The sequence below is a fragment of the Megalobrama amblycephala genome, linkage group LG5, assembly GCF_018812025.1.
Source record: "Megalobrama amblycephala isolate DHTTF-2021 linkage group LG5, ASM1881202v1, whole genome shotgun sequence".
Lineage (NCBI taxonomy): Eukaryota > Metazoa > Chordata > Actinopteri > Cypriniformes > Xenocyprididae > Megalobrama > Megalobrama amblycephala.
In genome coordinates, this window is record NC_063048.1 from 21,383,884 (window position 1) to 21,403,737 (window position 19,854).

General features: G+C 39.7%; 2 protein-coding genes across 2 annotated transcripts in view; both read right to left on the reverse strand.

Moving 5' to 3' along the window:
- The window catches only part of LOC125268747 (interferon-induced protein with tetratricopeptide repeats 1-like), a 32,833-nt gene extending 19,274 nt beyond the window's left edge, over window positions 1-13,559 (reverse strand). Inside the window, exon 1 of the mRNA XM_048191195.1 lies at window positions 13,487-13,559. Coding sequence (XP_048047152.1) covers window positions 13,487-13,494 — 8 coding nt within the window. The 5' untranslated portion in view covers window positions 13,495-13,559. The remainder of the gene's footprint in view (window positions 1-13,486) is intronic.
- Window positions 11,623-13,570, reverse strand: LOC125268748 (interferon-induced protein with tetratricopeptide repeats 2-like). The gene is made up of 2 exons (XM_048191196.1): window positions 13,487-13,570; window positions 11,623-13,156 (listed from the first exon to the last, which is right to left on the reverse strand). Exons 1-2 carry the CDS (start codon window positions 13,492-13,494, stop codon window positions 11,863-11,865), a joined length of 1,302 nt encoding a protein of 433 aa, XP_048047153.1. The 5' UTR covers window positions 13,495-13,570; the 3' UTR covers window positions 11,623-11,862.
- Between the last annotated feature and the right edge of the window lie 6,284 nt (window positions 13,571-19,854).

Sequence of the window (19,854 nt, forward strand, 5' to 3'; positions counted from 1 at the left end):
TGAATCCCTGCGGATTGCAAAGGCTGATTCCAAATCATCAGTTCTCATTCTGCTCGATCTATCTGCTGCCTTTGACACGGTGAATCATCAGATCCTCCTGTCCACCCTCTCATCACTGGGCATCACAGGTACTCCGCTTCTCTGGTTTGAATCCTATCTCACAGGAAGGTCTTTCAGGGTTGCCTGGAGAGGGGAGGTATCCAAAGCTCATCAACTAACCACGGGTGTTCCTCAGGGTTCAGTTCTTGGACCCCTCCTCTTCTCCATTTACACTACATCACTTGGTCCCATCATTCAGGAACATGGTTTCTCCTACCATTGCTATGCTGATGACACACAACTCTTCCTTTCATTCCAACCAGATGATCCCACAGTAGCTGCACGAATCTCAAGCTGTCTGGCGGGCATCTCGGCATGGATGAAAGAACATCATCTACAGCTCAACCTGGCTAAGACTGAGCTTCTCGTCTTCCCTGCCAATCCGACTCTAAATCACGATTTCAGCATCCAGATAGGTACATCCTCAATTACCCCGTCAAATTCGGCCAGAAATCTTGGAGTAATCCTTGATGACCAACTGTCCTTCAAAGACCACATTGCAAAGACAGCTTGGTCATGCAGATTTGCACTATACAACATCAGGAAAATCAGGCCCTTTCTAACAGAACATGCAACACAACTTCTGGTCCAGGCCCTGGTCATTTCTAGGCTTGATTACTGCAATGCTCTTCTGGCTGGACTGCCATCATGCACAATCAAGCCTCTACAAATGATTCAGAACGCTGCAGCACGTCTCGTCTTCAACGAGCCCAAAAGAGCCCACGTCACGCCTCTCTTCATCTCTCTTCACTGGCTACCACTTGCTGCTCGTATCAAATTCAAGGCGTTGACGCTTGCTTACAGATCTGCCACAGGCTCAGCACCCTCCTACTTCCACTCACTCTTACGAGTCTACACTCCTAACAGAAACCTGCGCTCATTAAAGGAGCGAAGGCTTGTGGTACCATCACAGAGAGGCACAAAATCACTTTCCAGAACGTTCTCGTTCACTGTTCCTTGCTGGTGGAACGATCTTCCTGCCTCCATCCGGAATGCGGAATCCCTGGCAATATTCAAAAGACAGCTGAAAACCCATCTCTTTCGTGAGCACTTAACCTCATCTTAAAAAAAAAAAAAAAAAAAAAAAAAACTTCTTACTCCTATCCTTTCACTTCCTCTAATCCCTCTCTATTGTAGCTTAGGATAATCTGAGCACTGCCTATAACTTGTATTATGAGCACTTCTTGTCTATTTGCCTCGTCATGACGACTCGCTTGTTGTATTCCTCACTTGTAAGTCGCTTTGGATAAAAGCGTCTGCCAAATGAATAAATGTAAATGTAAATGTATTGGATTGTCTAAAATTTAGTGGTTAAAAATGACACACTTAGACATCAGCACTCATCATACAAACCTCAACAATGGTTACAATAAAAAAAAAATTAGTTGCATAATTTATTCATGTCACAATGCATACTGGGAACCATGAATGTGTTTTGTTTGCTGGCATGAAGCATGGCACCATTGTTGCGTTTCATATGCCGAATGTTGACGTCTGTGAGTGTGAATGACACAAAACAATGTTTTAAACAAAAAGTTAACAAAAAGTGTTGCAAATGATATTTTTCACATTAGTTGAATTTGATACAACATTTCAATTTCTTAAGTCAGCAATTATAGAAAAAAGCAGTTGTTTAAAGCACTTTAATGCAGTCATTTGTCTGTTAGAGTCACAGATATGTTGAACTTCTTTATCAGTGCAGAAATGTTTTGAAAACATGTGATTGTTGATAAAGAAGCAACTTTACAGTAGTCAGGGGTAAAGAGCTCAACTAAAGCAACCACCAACCTCCATGATGGTGACCTTAAACAAAACATCTAAACTTCTGTTAATTCTCAATAAGAACTTATGTAGACGTGTGACAGAAATAAAGTCAGTCTGGTTAGTAATAAGTGAAGCTGGTTATGCTGTTTGTGGAGTTGTTTAATCAGATCTTCAGAGATTTAATGTCTTTTATCTTCAGCTCATCTACGGCTGTGGATGAAGAAAGTTGTAGTTTGTGTTCTTATTTCTCTTTCTTTCAGTGCTTGTTCACAGCAGGTGTTTGAATGATTGAAAGAATGTTTCAGGAACATCATACTAACCTTCAAATAACATTCTACTAACATTAAGGAAACTGCACAATTTATGTTCTTGGAATGTTACAAATCAACGTTCCTACAATGTTGAATTTTAGATCAAAATTAAGTTGAAAGAACGTTTGAGGAATATTACACCTTATAAAAACATTCGGTGAATGACCGCAGTAAAGATAGTTTGCGGTTTGATATTCAGATTTCTTTTGGTTATAAATAAGCAGTGCGCTGTCATAGACATGCAAATAATACCGAATATCGTTCTCCATGATTTGTGAATTAAGGTGACGCTGTCCTTTGGGCCGAAATCAGGTTTTTTTTTTCGTAGCGACTCTTAATTTTATAATGGCTATAGCTCCAAATGTTGGACATTTAGAGGAATGAAACCGCTGTCATCTTCACCAGCTTGATCTGTGAATTTTTTCACAGCAAAGCTCTTGTCCGTAAACCCCTTGGTAAGTCCGCCAGTAAGGAATGTGAAAGAAAGGCGTTCTTCATGTTTAACGTCTATTACCAATAAACACGCAGACTGCTGGAATAAAATAACATTGTTGTAGGTCGAGCTCGATTTGTGAAAACTTTCACAATAGCATTTTATCTTGTACTTTTCTGATCTGTGAAAACTTTCACAGTTCAGTACGGGTCAGCTGACCCTTCCCTGGGTCATGTACATCACTATTCTGATCTGTGAAAACTTTCACAGTTGCGTTTTGGTCAGCTGACCCTTTCCTGGGTCACGTACATCACTTTTCTGATCTGTGAAAACTTTCACAGTTGCGTTTTGGTCAGCTGACCCTTTCCTGGGTCATGTACATCACTATTCTGATCTGTGAAAACTTTCACAGTTCAGTACGGGTCAGCTGACCCTTCCCTGGGTCATGTACATCACTATTCTGATCTGTGAAAACTTTCACAGTTCAGTACGGGTCAGCTGAACCTTCCCTGGGTCACTAATATCGCTATTTTAATCTGTGAAATCTTTCACAGTTCAGTACGGGTCAGCTGAACCTTCCCAGGGTCACTAATATCACTATTCTGATCTGTGGAAACTTTCACAGTTCAGTATGGGTCAGCTGCCCCTTCCCTGGGTCATGTACATCACTATTCTGATCTGTGAAAACTTTCACAGTTGCGTTTTGGTCAGCTGACCCTTCCCTGGGTCATGTACATCACTATTCTGATCTGTGAAAACTTTCACAGTTCAGTACGGGTCAGCTGAACCTTCCCTGGGTCACTAACATCGCTATTCTGATCTGTGAAAACTTTCACAGTTGCGTTTTGGTCAGCTGACCCTTCCCTGGGTCACGTACATCACTTTTCTGATCTGTGAAAACTTTCACAGTTGTGTTTTGGTCAGCTGACCCATCCCAGGGTCACTAATATCGCTATTTTGATCTGTGAAAACTTTCACAGTTGCGTTTTGGTCAGCTGACCCATCCCAGGGTCACTAATATCGCTATTTTGATCTGTGAAAACTTTCACAGTTGAGTATTGGTCAGCTGACCCTTCCCTGGGTCATGTACATCACTATTCTGATCTGTGAAAACTTTCACAGTTGCGTTTTGGTCAGCTGACCCTTCCCTGGGTCACGTACATAACTTTTCTGATCTGTGAAAAATTTCACAGTTCAGTATGGGTCAGCTTGACCCATCACGGGGTCACTAACATCGCTATTCTGATCTGTGAAAACTTTCACAGTTGAGTTTTGGTCAGCTGACCCTTCCCTGGGTCATGTACATCACTTTTCTGATCTGTGAAAACTTACAGATCAGAATAGCAAAGTTAGTGACCCAGGGAAGGGTCAGCTGACCAATACTCAACTGTGAAAGTTTTCACAGATCAGTAAAGCGATGTTAGTGACCCAGGGAAGGGTCAGCTGACCCGTACTGAACTGTGAAAGTTTTCACAGATCAGAAAAGTGATGTACATGACCCAGGGAAGGGTCAGCTGACCAAAACTCAACTGTCAAAGTTTTCACAGATCAGAATAGCGATCTTAGTGACCCAGGGAAGGTTCTGCTGACTCGTACTGAACTGTGACATTTTTCACAGATCAAAATAGTGATATTAGTGACCCTGGGATGGGTCAGCTGACCAATACTCAACTGTGAAAGTTTTCACAGATCAAAATAGCGATGTTAGTGACCCAGGGAAGGGTCAGCTGACCCGTACTGAACTGTGAAAGTTTTCACAGATCAAAATAGTGATATTTGTTGTGACCATATATATATATATATATATATATATATATATATATATATATATATATATATATAAACCCGAACGCACGTTGATGGGCATGCTATTGCTCTCTCGCTCTGGTCGGCGTGTGCGCGTGCGCCCTTCCAGGAGAAGTGCCTGTACAAGGAATTCCGCCCCCATTGATGTCACTCAGGCCGATACTTGAAAAAAAAAATCCAGAAACTCTGACTATTTGGAAGAGAATTTTTGGAACAGAAATACTCCGTCATACGTCCAACTCATATTTTGAAATTTTGGCCATGTTTAGCATGAGAATCCAACTCTTTAACAGTGTAAATAAGATCAGAATACATGAAATAGCATTATAGGGGGGTCCCTTTAAGTTATTTCTTCATATGCACTGAATTCATGTAAAACTAATTTTTAATTTTTTTGTTGTTGTTTGTTTTTCTGTCGAAACTATGTTCGTTTGGCAATCTGGGCTTCATGACCAGAAGACCTTTTGTGCGGCCACCGAAGCAGACAAAAAGCTGTTCCGCCTGAAGAAAGGAGGCCTAACGGTCAATGTAAGACCTCATGGCTCTAACAGGACAGAGTAGGTTCAACTCCTGTTCATCCTGAGGAAATTCTCTGGACTGAGCGGGGGTGGAGTGACCGGGGGTGGAGTATGTCACCCCTTCAAAGGTGAATCTCATGAATCGCCTGTAATGGGGGGGCTATCTGGATGTGAAAATAAGTGTCTTTCAGATCCAGGGTAAAGAACCAGTCTCCCGGGCGTATTTGCGGGAAGATCTGCTTCAAAGTGATAATTCTGAATGAGCGCTTTATCAGGGACCTGTTCCGATGTCTGAGATCGAGAATGGGTCTGAGACCGCCATCCTTTTTGGGAACGAGGAAGTACCTGCTGTAAAAACCTTACTTGCTCAGTCCTGGAGGTACCACCTCTATGGCTCCTTTCGCCAGCATGGTGTTTACCTCGAAACGCAGGACATGCGCATCCTTCCTTTCCACAGAGGTTTGGACCACGGCGTTGAAAAACGGGGCCCTTTGAGCGAATTGGAGTTCATAACCTGATCATCAACCAGTGGGGGAGACTGGTGAGTCAAGGAAGACGGCCTTGACCGCGTCCTTGATCTCAGTCAGGTTGAGTCATAAGTGGTGCTTCAGCACCACCAGGCTGGCCATTGAAAACCCAATAGCCTGAGCCGTGGTCTTCGTGGTGCGTAGGGCCAAGTCCGTGTTGCTACGCAGCTCTTTGAAGATGGGTGAGTCATGCCCAGCCTCATCCAGGTCTCTGAGGAGCTTCGCTTGGTAGACCTGGAGTACCGACATGGAGTGTAAAGCAGAAGCTGCCTGACCGGCTGAGGTGTATGCCCATCCAGCAAGGGCCGAGGTGCTATGGCAGGGCTTGGATGGGTGGGCGGCCTTCGCCTTCCATCCAATGGCAGCGGGCGGACACAGGTGTGCGACCACAGCTTCATCCAAGGGAGGCAGCTTTTCATATCCTTTCTGCCTGGCGCCGTCAACAGAGGTGAGAGCGTGAGAGGCAGAAGGATGCAGGCGGGCAGAGTAGGGAGCACGCCATGACTTGGTGAGCTCATCATGCACCTGGAAAGAAGGGCGCTGACCGCTGAGGAGGCGCTTGGCAACGTCCAGGCAGGAACCACTTGTCTAAGCGGCTGCGTGTGGGTTCCTTAGGCGCAGACCACTCCAGACTGAGCTGCTCAACTGCTTTAGACAGCACACGGGTAAGCTCCGAGTTGATTGATGCCCTGGCGTCAATCGGTTCCAAAGACGGCAAGGGGGCGGGGTCAGGAAGTGAGCCCAACCACTCTTCAGCATCTGAAGCTGCCAAGAACATGCTGTCGTACAGCAGCTCATCAGATCCCCTGAACGAGACCAAGTCGCTCGCGATGGCAGAGGGAGGGGAGTTGGCCTGGGCGGGAGAAATGGACGGGGGAAGCCTCTCTATGTGGAGAGAGAGGCACACGTGAGCTCACATTCATCCAAGCGCTGGGATCCTCTGCCCCACTGTTTTTTCCTTACAGGCTCCTGGGGGGAAGAAAACGGGAGGGCGCGAGGGGCAGAGTCGCGTTCTGAAAAGAACGCTATCCGCAAGCGCAAAGAGGCCAGACTCATACTCGCACAGTGAGAGCAGGTCGTTTCCGTGAGTGCGGCTTCTGCATGGGATTTACACAGACATAATACGCACTCACTGTGCTCGTCATCAGTGTGCAGAGGGGCTCTGCACATGCCACTGCCGTGGTGCGACATTTGCTCTTTAGAAAATAGCTCTTTTAGAAGCAACTGAGTTCAGCAGGGGCTGGCGCAAAATGCGGCATCGGCATCTCGCAGCGGCACTTCCGGCGGCATCTCCAGCGGCCAGGGACTTCTTCGGCAGCTCTCCCTACAGCGGCATCTCCAGCGGCCGCGGCATCGGCATCTCATAGCGGCATCTCCAGCGGCCGCGGCATCGGCATCTAGAGCAGCCAGGGACTTTATTCGGCAGCACCTGCCGCTGGCCATTATAATTCAATGTTGTTTTTTGTTTTATTTTAAAAACTAGGCCTACATTTAATCAAAATAGCATAATATACCAGAAGACTATCATTTGTAAGCATTTATCACAAATTTTGTTAATAACGTTCTGATGCTCCACTACATAAGAGAAAGTAAATCACATGCTTTGATAAAATAAAATTGCAATGTTATCCATTGCTTTGAAATGCACATGAATATAAACTGATATTTATACAGAAATTAATTTCTGATAGACTATGCTGCACAAAGCTGAAATTGCGGCATCTCATAGCGGCATTTCAGGTGGCATCTCCAGCAGCCTGTGATATATAATGCTATTTTGTTGCAATGTAGCCTTTTAAAATTAGAAGAATATCCGTGGCTGCTGGAGATGCCACCTGAAATGCCGCTACGAGATGCCGCAATTTCAGCTTTGTGCAGCATAGTCTATCAGAAATTAATTTCTGTATTAACAAAATATCAGTTTATATTCATGTGCATTTCAAAGCAATGGATAACACTGCAGTTTTATTTTATCAAAACATGTGATTTACTTTCTCTTATGTAGTGGAGCATCAGAACGTTATTAACAAAATTTGTGATAAATGCTTACAAATGATAGTCTTCTGGTATATTATGTTATTTTGATTAAATGTAGTTTTTAAAATAAAGCAAAAAACAACATTGAATTATAATGGCCAGCGGCAGGTGCTGCCGAATAAAGTCCCTGGCTGCTCTAGATGCCGATGCCGCGGCCGCTGGAGATGCCGCTCTAGCGACAGCTGCCGAAGAAGTCACTGGCCGCTGGAGATGCCGCCGGAAGTGCCGCTGCGAGATGCCGATGCCGCATTTTGCGCCAGCTCTCTCTCACTGAGTTGGTACTGAGGATACACCGTAGTGCACTCGCTCGAACTGCAGGCGGTTTGGGGGCTGACCAGGCTGCTAGGAAGCGGCGTGGGAACAGAACTGCTTGAGAGCGACGAGCTGATCTGGCTGTTACAAAATCAACAGATCAAGCAGGTCAAGTAAATCTAATCAACAAACTAAAAAAAAATAATCAAAAATGAATGGGTGTTTTATAATTAAATGTTTATTATTGTATTTGTAACAGAAACATGTACTGTAAGCAACACCTCTATATATCCACATTTCAGAAATGAAAGTCTCAAAGGAAAGCAGTTGTGAACGTGTTTTCTGTGAACAATAGTTATAATCAGAATCAATAAGCACAGGATCCAGCTCCAAGAAGTGTTATACAGTACACTAAAGTGTAATTTTACATCAGTGGAAACAATAAACAGGTACTGTGGAAGCTACAGTCCATTAGCATAACAAAATATAACTGTATACAATATTTTGGGAATTAAGATATTTGTTCCCTTTATGTTTTTCTTAATTTCCTTCACCATTTCTTCGTTATGGTTTATGCATAGTGTGAAATTTAAAGAGAACACCCTCCGATAGAGGGTATGCATCGACGTCACTTTCCCGCCGAAAGTGCGCTCCCTCAGCTGGACTGAGTGGCACAAAAACCTGCTGCGTGACTGGATTTAATAGGGGAAACTGCGAAAACGCGAGTAAAACTAACGAATTACACTAAAGGTTGGAATTGAATGTGTTCCTTACAACTTGTCAAATAAACCTAATCCATGGATATTGACATGCAGCCAGGAGTCGTGTTTCCTGACATTTACTATATGTGCCTGATTTCCACGGCGGAGAAACACATAAAGCAAATCTGCCTGTGAATATTTTATATAGGCCTAACTACAACATAGGTAGGTTTAAATCCGCGTAATCACTCATATCAATGTTATATCGTCATATTGTCCAGCCCTAAAACATATAAAGGGTAACACTTTAGAATACTGATCCTTCATTAATGAATAACTACACAGGAACAAATGAATAATGCATTATTAACACTCTAATAACTACTATTAACTATCTAGTAACTACTAACAAGCAACTCTGATGAATGAATTACTAAGTAACAGTGCTCAGTGGTAGTTCACTATTAACTAATCAGTAACTACTGTTTTTTTCATACCACCCAGAGAACTACTAACAACTAATATATACAGGTTCATAATTAACATGAATGATGCATAATGTATAATTAATTCTAAAGTAAAGGCCTTGGTAACCCACTAGTAATGACTAAATACTTAAGAAGGAATTACTAATTATTTAGATCAGTATTCTAAAGTGAAGAACATGATAACTCTCTAGTAACTACTGAAGTCATTGTAAACTTTTGAGGTTTTTGTATGTTTTTGTACAGTAATTCCTTATGTTATATTTGGTAACACTTTAGTAATTACTAGTGGGTTACCATGATCTTCACTTTAGAATACTGATCCAAATAAGTTACTTTAGAGTTATATAGTAACTCTTGAGTTATTACTATCCAATACTTTACAAAAACCTCAAAAGTTTACAATGACTACAGTAGTTATTGAGAGTTATCATGCATTTCACTTTAGAATACTGATCCAAATAATTAATTCCTTCTTAAGCATTTGGTAATACTTCAGTCATTACTAGTGGGTTACCAAGGCCTTTACTCTAGAATTAATTATACATTATTCATTATTCACATTAATTACGAACATGTATATAGTAGTTCTTAGTAGTTGTCTGGGAGGTATGGAAAAAACAGTAGTTACTGATTAGTTATAATAGTGAACTACCACCTTCAAATGAGCACTATTACTTACTAATTCATTCATCAAAGTTACTTGTTAATTAATAGTTACTATAGTGTTAATAATGCATTATTCATTTGTTCCTGTGCAGTTATTCATTAATGAAGGATCAGTATTCTAAAGTGTTACCATAGTTTTATAGCAGTGGCGTAGCCACGGGGGGGGGCCTGAGGGGGCCTAGGCCCCCTCATTAACATGCAGGCCCCCCAGATTTCTGAGCGATTTTTTATTCTTTATGTTGATTTGTTACACTGATGCATATGCTGCGCGATAAAATGCAACAGCTGTTTTTAGACTTATTGGTTTGATTTTTTCACGTGTTGCGCGTAGCCTCTGCTGTTATTATCTTTGCGTGTGAGAGTTCGTTATTATGCGGTGAGTGACAATGTGAAGCGGTACCCGAGGCTTCCCGTTTCCAGGACGCGCATCTCAATGCAGTGAAATCCGGTGGGTGCTCGGGCTCCTAAATCTCCATTAATTTTAACCAATAAAAAGTCGTTAGAGAATCAAGAACCTGCAGCGCACACAGCTTTCTTCTCGTCATTATAGTTAATTTGAGGCAGTTTCCGTGGCGTTATTTGCTCTCGCTCAGATATATATATTTCCCCTCTTCTGGTCTATGTATCCCTGCCTCTGCTGAATTATTTTTATCCCTGGTGGGGATAAAAAAAAATTCCCTCCCGGGTGTCCACAAACCACCAACAGATCATATAAAATACCAAAAATAAAAATCGTTTTTTAAAAGATCGCAGTAAAACGCTGCGTTTATATAGAACTGTCTCTTTACGACACAACAAACGGGTCACTTTTCAGACGCGCATTCCGACTTCGCCTCAGCGCCAGGCTCAAGTCAAACGAGCGCGGAAAAGGTGCAGGTGACGACGAGGGAACTTCAGTTGAACAACAGTGAACTGCGGTCAGATGAGATGTTGTCAGGCATCAGAAAAATAACACGAATGTCCAATCAGCCGGTATACTGTGCTCGTGGCGCGCACTCAAGAATTGCATGCGCAAATGCTCCGGCGCGCGCTGCATAATTACTTTATAGCTTAAATAAAGCGCAATCGAAACTACGAGCAATGACCGTCGTTTGAAAATGAAATTGCCAAACATGCGATTAAAGCTGCCTCAAAACTGTGCATGCATGTATTTGTTGACATTGTTTTAAAGCTATTGTTATCCAATTTGTTGGTCTTAACGTCTTAAAAATGCACATATGTACACCAAGGAAATCTAAATTTTCTCGGGGGAGCATATGCCCCCGTACCCCCCTAGCAAACTACATTTTATGACCTCTGTAATTATGAAACTTTACGTACATGTTCTATAAATTCTGTCTAATGAAATATGAGGTAAACATGTATTTCTACAAATGTGCGCACTTTGAGAGTAAAAGTTTGTATGTAGTATGCCTGTAATCAAAAATAAATGGGACCAAACGCGATTGAATGTAAAGGTTTGTGTCTCGTTATTCTATTAATAACTACCGATTGATTTTGCATTTCTATCAGAAATTAACAATTATTAGTGTCATTGTAGCCATTATTAGTGTCACACACACACACACACATACATATATATATATATATATATATATATATATATATATATATATATATATAATATTATATAATATAGCGGCCCCCTCATTTTTAGATGGGCCCCCCCAAAAATAAAATTCTGGCTACGCCACTGTTTTATAGTATAGTTTTTGTCAGTGTTGTTTATTGAAAAACACCCAATTATGCAGAATATAAGATGGAAAATATTTAATTGTCAACATAATATATAACAATACAATATATACGGTATGATTTTACCTCAAAATCCAACAATTTGACACAAAATGATAACTGCAAATCCATGTTTCTCTGCCTGGAGTCCAGCTGTTTCTGTGAATTGCAGTGATACATTTGCTTTTTTCCCCTGTTGCTTTCTGCAGTTTTTAAATATATACCTCAGGGTTTGTGTCAAAGCTATTTGTACAGTCAATCACAAAGCTCTTTCACGTTTTGGATGTGTTTTGTGTGTTTTTCGCGACATTCACGCTGAAAACCAATGCTGCCACTCAGTCTTTTGCCACTCAGTGGGCGTGACCGCAGTTGTAATGGTCGACGGTGACGTCACGTGCATACCCTCTATAATGATTGTTGTATGATTTTCCCACCTTCACTAAAATTTTCAGAATTGTGGCAAATTTATACAAATGGAAGGTTTTTGTTTGTTTGTTTGTTTGTTTTTTTGATGAAGTATGACATTTTAATCAGAAATATTATTTCTCTCCAGAATATGCAGAATTTCCTCACAGTGACGGCTTCTCCCTTTTCTTACAGTTTTTTGAAGAATCTTCATGCTCTTCTGTTTGTGAACTGAATCACTTGGGATTTTTGCTACTTTCATGTGATATTTGATTGATTCATCATACTGTCTGCAGTCCAGTAGATGAAAGGCATAATTGTAGTAAATATGCTGTTGCCAATCAGGAGAAAGATCCTTTATCTCTGACAGGAGCTGCTGGTAAATCTCATCTGATCTCTCCCTGTTGTGTGCATATCTGTACATTGATGCAAGGGCTAGCTTTACTCTGTATGTGTGAGGGTTATGTCTGACAATCTCCTCATAGAGCTTAATGGCTTTCCTAGCAAAAATCTCTTTTTCCTCACTGCCTTCCATGCTGTAAACCTTCCATTTGTAGCTGTTTGCCAAAAGTTTTGATGCTTTAACTGAAGAGGGGAACTTTTCCTGAACCGTCTCTGCTTTTTGAATAGCTTTATCAAAAGAAATCTCTTTTCTATAATACCTGAGAATAATGTGCAAACCCTCCAGGTTTCCAGTTTCAAGAGTTCTTTCTAGTAAATCTTGCATCTCCCTTTCAATGTTTTCTGATGACACCTTTTTCTGACCACACAGTTTTAGTAAATAATGAGCATGAAGGAACAAACTATTCGGGTCTTTCTCATGTGCGATTTTCAGTTGCTCTACAATCTGTTCTGGAGTGAATTGAGACTGTGCAAATTCCATGTTCATCACCATGGCAAGTCCTTTGTGCCATTCTTTCCTATCTGGTTGTGCTTTTAAAGCCATTTTAAAGTAATCAATCGCCTGGCACTTCGTTGACAAGTCAAACTTCATCAGCGTCCAGCCCTTTTCTCCACTGACTTCAGGGTGTAAAGTGCATCCAGGTGGAGCAGGATGCATTCCTTGAAGCCTTTCCACCTCTTCTAGATATTCTTTGCTTTTCTCCATCTCTCCCAAATGGAAGTAGACCCAAGCCAGGTTAGCTTTGTTGACCTGCAGCCGGACTCCAGCCTCTTCTGTTCCCTGCTCCTGGATCACACTTTCTGCTTTGTCCAGGTTTATCAGCGCCTCTGTGCTGGAGCCAAGAGCCTGATGGATGTAGCCCAGCAGGTTGTAATAGTGAACCGGCCAAGTGCACGTTTCCTCGTCCACATCCTGCAATTTCATCTTTATACGCTGAAGCTCATTTCGATGTTGCCCCAGATCCCATGTGAAGTGGCACTCCAGCCTCTCAAGGTTGCTTTTCAGTGAGGAACTGGAGTTTCAGAGAAAGAGAATTAACCTTACAAGGACATTTACTGCGGACACATTTAGATCCGAGGATATGGAGCTGTTTACATTTACATTACATTTACACTTATTCATTTGGCAGACGCTTTTATCCAAAGCGACTTACAAGTGAGGAATACAACAAGTGAGTTGTCATGACGAGGCAAATAGACACAAGATGTGCACAGAAAAATGTAATTTGTATTTTATGATCCTTTTCATGGTATCTCTGATTCTTAAATATCCACATTATAAATTAGAAATATCCACAACGTAAATCACAAAGTTTCTTCATAAAATAATCTTAAACTCTTACTCCATCATGATGGGCAGCAGTGGTCTGGTTTTGTAGATGTTTTCTCTCCAGCAGTGTCGATCTGCACTTTGTATGAGCTCACGGATTTATAATGGAGAAAACAATGTTATCTCCAAAACAAGGTCAGTCAACATGGGCTCCTCCTCGTATAAGTTTCTGTTCTTCACAAGGTTTTGTTTCGTGCAAATAAACATGACAAGGTCCACAGTACATTTCAGGATTATTATGATTGCCCACGATGTGGCAACACATCATGTGGGCTATGTGGAGAATATCGGAGGTTTGCAAGCGTGCTGCTTCCACTGCTCTCTAGTTCCGCTAGCCAGTACCATTGGACAGATGAATTAGTTTGTCATGCCTTCAGTTATTTGAGTTCAGTTTTGTTCTGTGACCTCTTTTATAGGCCTAAGTCAGTTGATTTGATTTTTTTCCCCCTTTAACTTTGTAAAAGCTTTCTTTGATTCATTAAATGATATTTTTTTGGGGAAACCCATTTTTGCCATGCCCTACTATTTTTTTTTTTGATTGATTAGTTCCTCCCAATTATTATATGCAATATGCATGAATAACTACAAGGCTATTTATATGCTTTATTATTATAGGGCAGACTGTTAATGATCTACATATTAAACCTTTGAATGATGATAACCTTATCAGAAAGCTGAAATAACAATTGCAAAATCATTTTGCACTATATGCTCCATTCACAGCTCAATGTATTTATAATGCACACTACCTTTCAAAAGTTGTAAGATTTTAATCTTTTTGAAAGAAGCCTCTTATGCTTACCAAGGATGCATTTATTGAATCATAAATTTAGTAAAAGAGCAGTATTGTGAAATATATGTTGAAAACAGTTGTGCTGTGTGAATTTTTTCTTTTTTTTTTTTTTTTGGATGAAAAGGTTTCAAAAAACATAATTTGTTTAGAAAAACAAATCATTTGTAACATTAACAATGTATAAATGTCTTCACTGTCACTTTTGATCAATTTAATGTGTCCTTGCTGAATAAAGTAAAAATTTATTTTAAAAAAATCTTACTGATCCCAACCTTTTAAACAGTAGTGTATAAACTCACTGTCCTTAAAACACTCAGATCAAAGGTCACTCTGTTCAGTGTCATAAAAGTGTTATTCCCCAGATAGCAACTTTGTGCCGGCCCAGATCCTGCCCAGATCCGGCCACATGTCGTGTGGAATGATGGCACTTGGTCTACAACTGACTTCAGCCACAGCCTTTGATGAAATCAACTGAAGATAAAAGAAGACTTTAAATCTCTCCAGATCTCAGCAGAGGAGGATTAAACAACTCCACAAACAGCATTATAGCTTCACATATTACTAACCAGATTGATTTTATTTCTGTCATTCATCTACAGAAGTTCTTATTGAGAATTAACAGAAGTTTAACACTAATGTTTGTTTTATTTAAAGCTGAAACGAGATCAGATGATGATTTTATAATCATTGTGAAATAGCATTAATTACTGATGTCATTTGAATGTAATGTGTTGTGCCATACATTTGAATTACAAACCCTGTTTCACTGCAACAGGAAATCACAGAGATTTTATGTTGGATTGTTATTATGAAACCTTTTCTTTAAAATGCAAATCTCTTGCAGTAAGTTATTAGCTGACAAAAGCAGTTAAAGTAACTGCTGTATCAATGCATCAGCAACTACACAGTTATTGTCTTTAAATAAAGCAACATGCAACAGAACATCAGTGTTTCTGGATCATCACTAACTGAAGCACACTCTACTCTCCAGCACAATAGTAACCTCACAAAACTCAAATAACAGAAACAGAACATTAAAGTCCTGTAAAGTAAATTCTGAGAATTATTTCTAAACACTTTATAAATGTTACAAATGTATTGCTGAAACACATTACAAAGTCTGTGAATTGTGTAATGCTTAATTGTGAAGTTAGAGCGTTAAACAGTTTTTCACCAAGTCTCTGCTCAGGATTTTTTGGGCGGAGATATAACGGGGGTCTGATGCATCGTCCCCCGAGCATAGCCCTGCCCCTAACACTATAGACCAATTTGGTGTTTGCAAACAGCGATGACGTTTTTTTATGGGCGGAGCCTACCTGGTTGCAGAAAATGACAGTTGAGCAGTAGCAGTCTATGGAAGCCACGAAATAAAAGAATAAAAAAAAGTTAATTTCGAGTTTATATCTCACAATTCTGACTTTTATTTCTCGCAAACCTGAGTTTATATCTCACATTTCTTACAAAGAAAAACAGAATTGTGAGATATGCTCGTTATCCTGTAACTCGTTATACTCGTTTTCTGAATTGCAATTTATCCCGCAATTCTGACTTTTTCCCCCTCAGAATTGTGAAATAAACTCACAATTGCGAGTTATAATGGCCGAACTGGGAGTCATAAACACGCAAATGCAAGAAAAAAAGTCAGAATTGTGAAATAAAAATTTTATAGACTATGTTTAAAAGTTATCTATGTAAAATGTTATAGGTTTAAATATTATTTCATGCTGTAACTGCTATGTATGTATGTCCTCTGAACTGCATATGTGAATATTGTAATAATATGTAGACTTACTGTTTACATCAAATTCCTGCTTTAATAGTAGACTAATCCTTGCAGGTGTCATCAGTGCAGTCTGTGAAACGTCTCCATTTAGCTTCAAAGGACGTTTTCAACGATGGTTTTCTTTAAAAATGAAGACTATATTTTTTTGCATTCCGATTCCAACATCCAGAGGCACAACAAAACGTTTTTCTCTTATTCTGTGGATTTTGCACATTTTCCTCCAATTGCTACCGCTATTTTTCTGCAACCACTATGCGCGCGCAGCTGCAAGTGACGTAATTGTGACGTCTGCTCTAAAGAGGTCTATATAACTGTCGATGACGCACCGAGCGTGGCGCCGCCTCTACAGCGGTTCACTCGCTCAATCTCGAGTGTCATTACAGTTATACAGCCCTTTTCACAATTAGCTAGTAATGCCTTCGTCACGCAAATGCATATTACATGGTTGTTATAATATACAATATGCTCGGTCTCCTTATTTAAATTTCCTAAAACGATGATATGAAGGATTCTAAAGTGATCGTTCTACACCGGATAATTTTACAAACTTTCATCAGACAGCTGGGATTCACAGATAATCCGCTGTTTTTGGTGAATGTGACTGAACAGGTTCATACGCTGATTCATGATGTCTGTGTGAGTCTGAAAAACACTGTTCAAAGCTCTGTCAGCATAATGAATTAAAAAAAAAGATACAATTTTTAAAAGAAAAAAAACTAACAGTAAACACATTCAGAGTTCCGACTCTTGAGATGATCAGTGAATCAGAACACTCCATGATGATTAAATCACCATCATTAAACAGTTAAAGCAACCAGAGAAAAACTAATGTTAAAATGTCAAGAATCAAGAGGCCATCTAAAGCAAACAACGTTCTAAAGGCGAAGTTCTCGTGACCTTGTGCAACATTTCCTTAAAATTTCTCTAAAGGGGACAAAAATACTGAACCTTTACAGAACATAAGGGACGTTCTTAAAGCGTCCTCTTTTGGTACTGAAAGTGCTGCAGTTCAAAGTTCCTTATATGACTTTAGGGGGACGTTCCATTTTAGTTATTTTATGGTCACATAAGGACGTTACAAAGAGGATATTTGGGACATAACAGAACGTTCCCACACATTCCTCTGTTGGTCATTTAATAACGTTCCTGATATGAGGGGGATGTTCTATTTTGGTTATTTTATGGTCGCGCAAGAACATTACAGAGAGGACATTTAAGAAGTTAACAGAACATCCTATAGTAATAGTCCCCTAAACATTCCCTGAAAGTCCTGAATGTTCCCTGAAGGTCCACCAAATAACGTCCCCCAACCTTTAAAAGAACTCCACATCATGACAGTCTGTGAACATACTGGGAACGTTACTAGACAACGTCCTTGACACCAGTGGACATTCTGAGAATGTTCTAGGAACGTAAAATTTCTAGTGGGGTAGCCTGTCACCTAGTAACGTTCCCAGAACGTTCTTAGACCGTCACGATGTGGAGTTCTTTTAAGATTTCAATGACGGTCTATTTTGTTCGGTTACAAGATTACAATGATGGTAATCTCAATGATCTCTCAAGTCTTACAATGTGCGACTTCTCAAGTCATGTGACTCGAGTCCCCCACCTCTGGTGTGATGCGAATTTCGTCATCAGAAAAGTATGCGCACCACCAAATTTTTGTAACCGCACATACTTGTATGCACACGTGCACTCAAAAAATGAATTGTTGGATTTACTTAAAAAATAAGTGTCAAGTGGTTCCACGCAACAATATTGAGTAATTTGTACAAAAAACTATTTAGTTGAATGAACAAAAGAAATTCAAGTAAAGCTAACAAAATTTCTTTGAGTAAATACAGATCATTTGAATGTGCATATTTATATGTGCAGTTTACTTAATGTTATGTTGATTACATAGGTAATCACGTAGGTGAACACATTTTTTTTTTTTTTTTTTTTTAATAATCATTTAAATAAAAAGCACTCAAAAAATAACTAATTGCACAAACTCAATTGAATTGAGAGCAGGAACTTCATTCTATAAACACTCATATACGAGTGCGCACAGCCTAAACACAGGCGACACTCTTCTGCATGATGGTAACCACAAAATTCAAAAACATTACAGAAACTACCCTAAATGTCCAACATAACTGAACATTAAACACTAACATAAACTAACAACATCTTTCCCTTTACTGAAAAACACATAAAATAACACTTTAATCCCTAAATTTACTCTCCTATGCAGTCCCTTGCAAAGCATGCTGGGAACTACGGATCCACTGCACAGTTAATGTCAACAATAATGTGTGCGTTTCACACAGCAATGTTAGGTTGACTGAACAAACACTTACTAAGTAAAGCTGACAATACTCAGTTTTAGTAGAAACAATGCAGTTAAATTACGTTCATGTACTTACATGAGTTTTTTAAGTAATGTGAACAAGGGTGGTTTGAGTGAAACTAACAACAGTGAAAGTTCATTTTTTTGCATTTAATTTTTAATGTGCTATAAACAATTCACCCTTTGTTGGGAGTTGGATTGACCAATTCAGACTGCACAGGTTACAGACATACATTTAAAACATGGCGTGTATTGAAATCTTTCTGCAGTTAGAAATATTTTGTAACAATATATAATCTTTCCGAAATAGAAACAATAGTAACAATATTAATAATATACATTATTAAGCAGCACAGCTGTTTCCAACACTGATAATAAATCAGCATATAAGAATGATTTCTGAAGGATCATGTGACACTAAAGACTGGAGTAATGGCTGATTAAAATTCAGCTTTGCATCACATAAATAAATTATATTTTAAAGTATATTAAAATAGAAAACCATTATTTTAAATTTGAATAATATTTCACAATATTACTGTTTTTCTGTATTTTTTATCAAATAAATGCAGGGTTAATGAGCATATGAGACTTCTTTCAAAAACATTAAAAATAATAATGAAAAACAAAGAGTGCTTCCATGTAAGTTGTAAGAACTAAATAAAATACATTATCATTTGTGATGTGAAACTAACTAACTGTATGTAATGTAGGGATTGTTTTTGCCCCAGGGTTACACCCCTTATTTTCTGGGGTTTATTTTAACCCTTTATTCAATACAGTTTATGGAGACTGTACTGAGGCATTGGGCAGTATGTGCTGTATGGACTATTTTACACCAGGGTGACACCCTTTATACAGTACAACTTATTGCAACTGTACTGGGGCATAAGGACCCACTGACCTCACTAACACCTCTTCCTGCAGCTACCTAGTCTCCAAGAAGGTCTCCCATCCAGATAGAGATTGGGCTCAACCCTGTTTAGCTTCAGTGGGTGTGTAGGTAGAAACTTCAAGTTGACCACTGTATCTTTTCAGCTATAGACCCTCTTACATAGAAATATGAACCTCAACAATGGTGACATGCTTCATGATGTAATGCATTTTTTAACAGGCTATTATTAAGCTGAAATTAACTGCATTACATCTAAATGATCAAAAAAAAACAGTGTAAAATTAGACCACTAGATGATGACAACCTCTTCATTATCAAGTTGTTGAGGGTTGTGGCCCGATTCGAGGCTTATCACAAACGATCTTTTGTCCACAAAATCCTCTATTGTGTGGTATCATTATCATCATTTAAAGGTGCTCTAAGCGATGTCACGCGTTTTTGGGCCAAAACATTTTTTGTCACATACAGCAAACATCTCCTCACTATCCGCTAGCTGCCTGTCCCCTGAACACACTGTAAAAAAACGCGGTCTCTGTACGGCAATAAAAACAAACTGGTGCAGCCTGGACCACAAAACA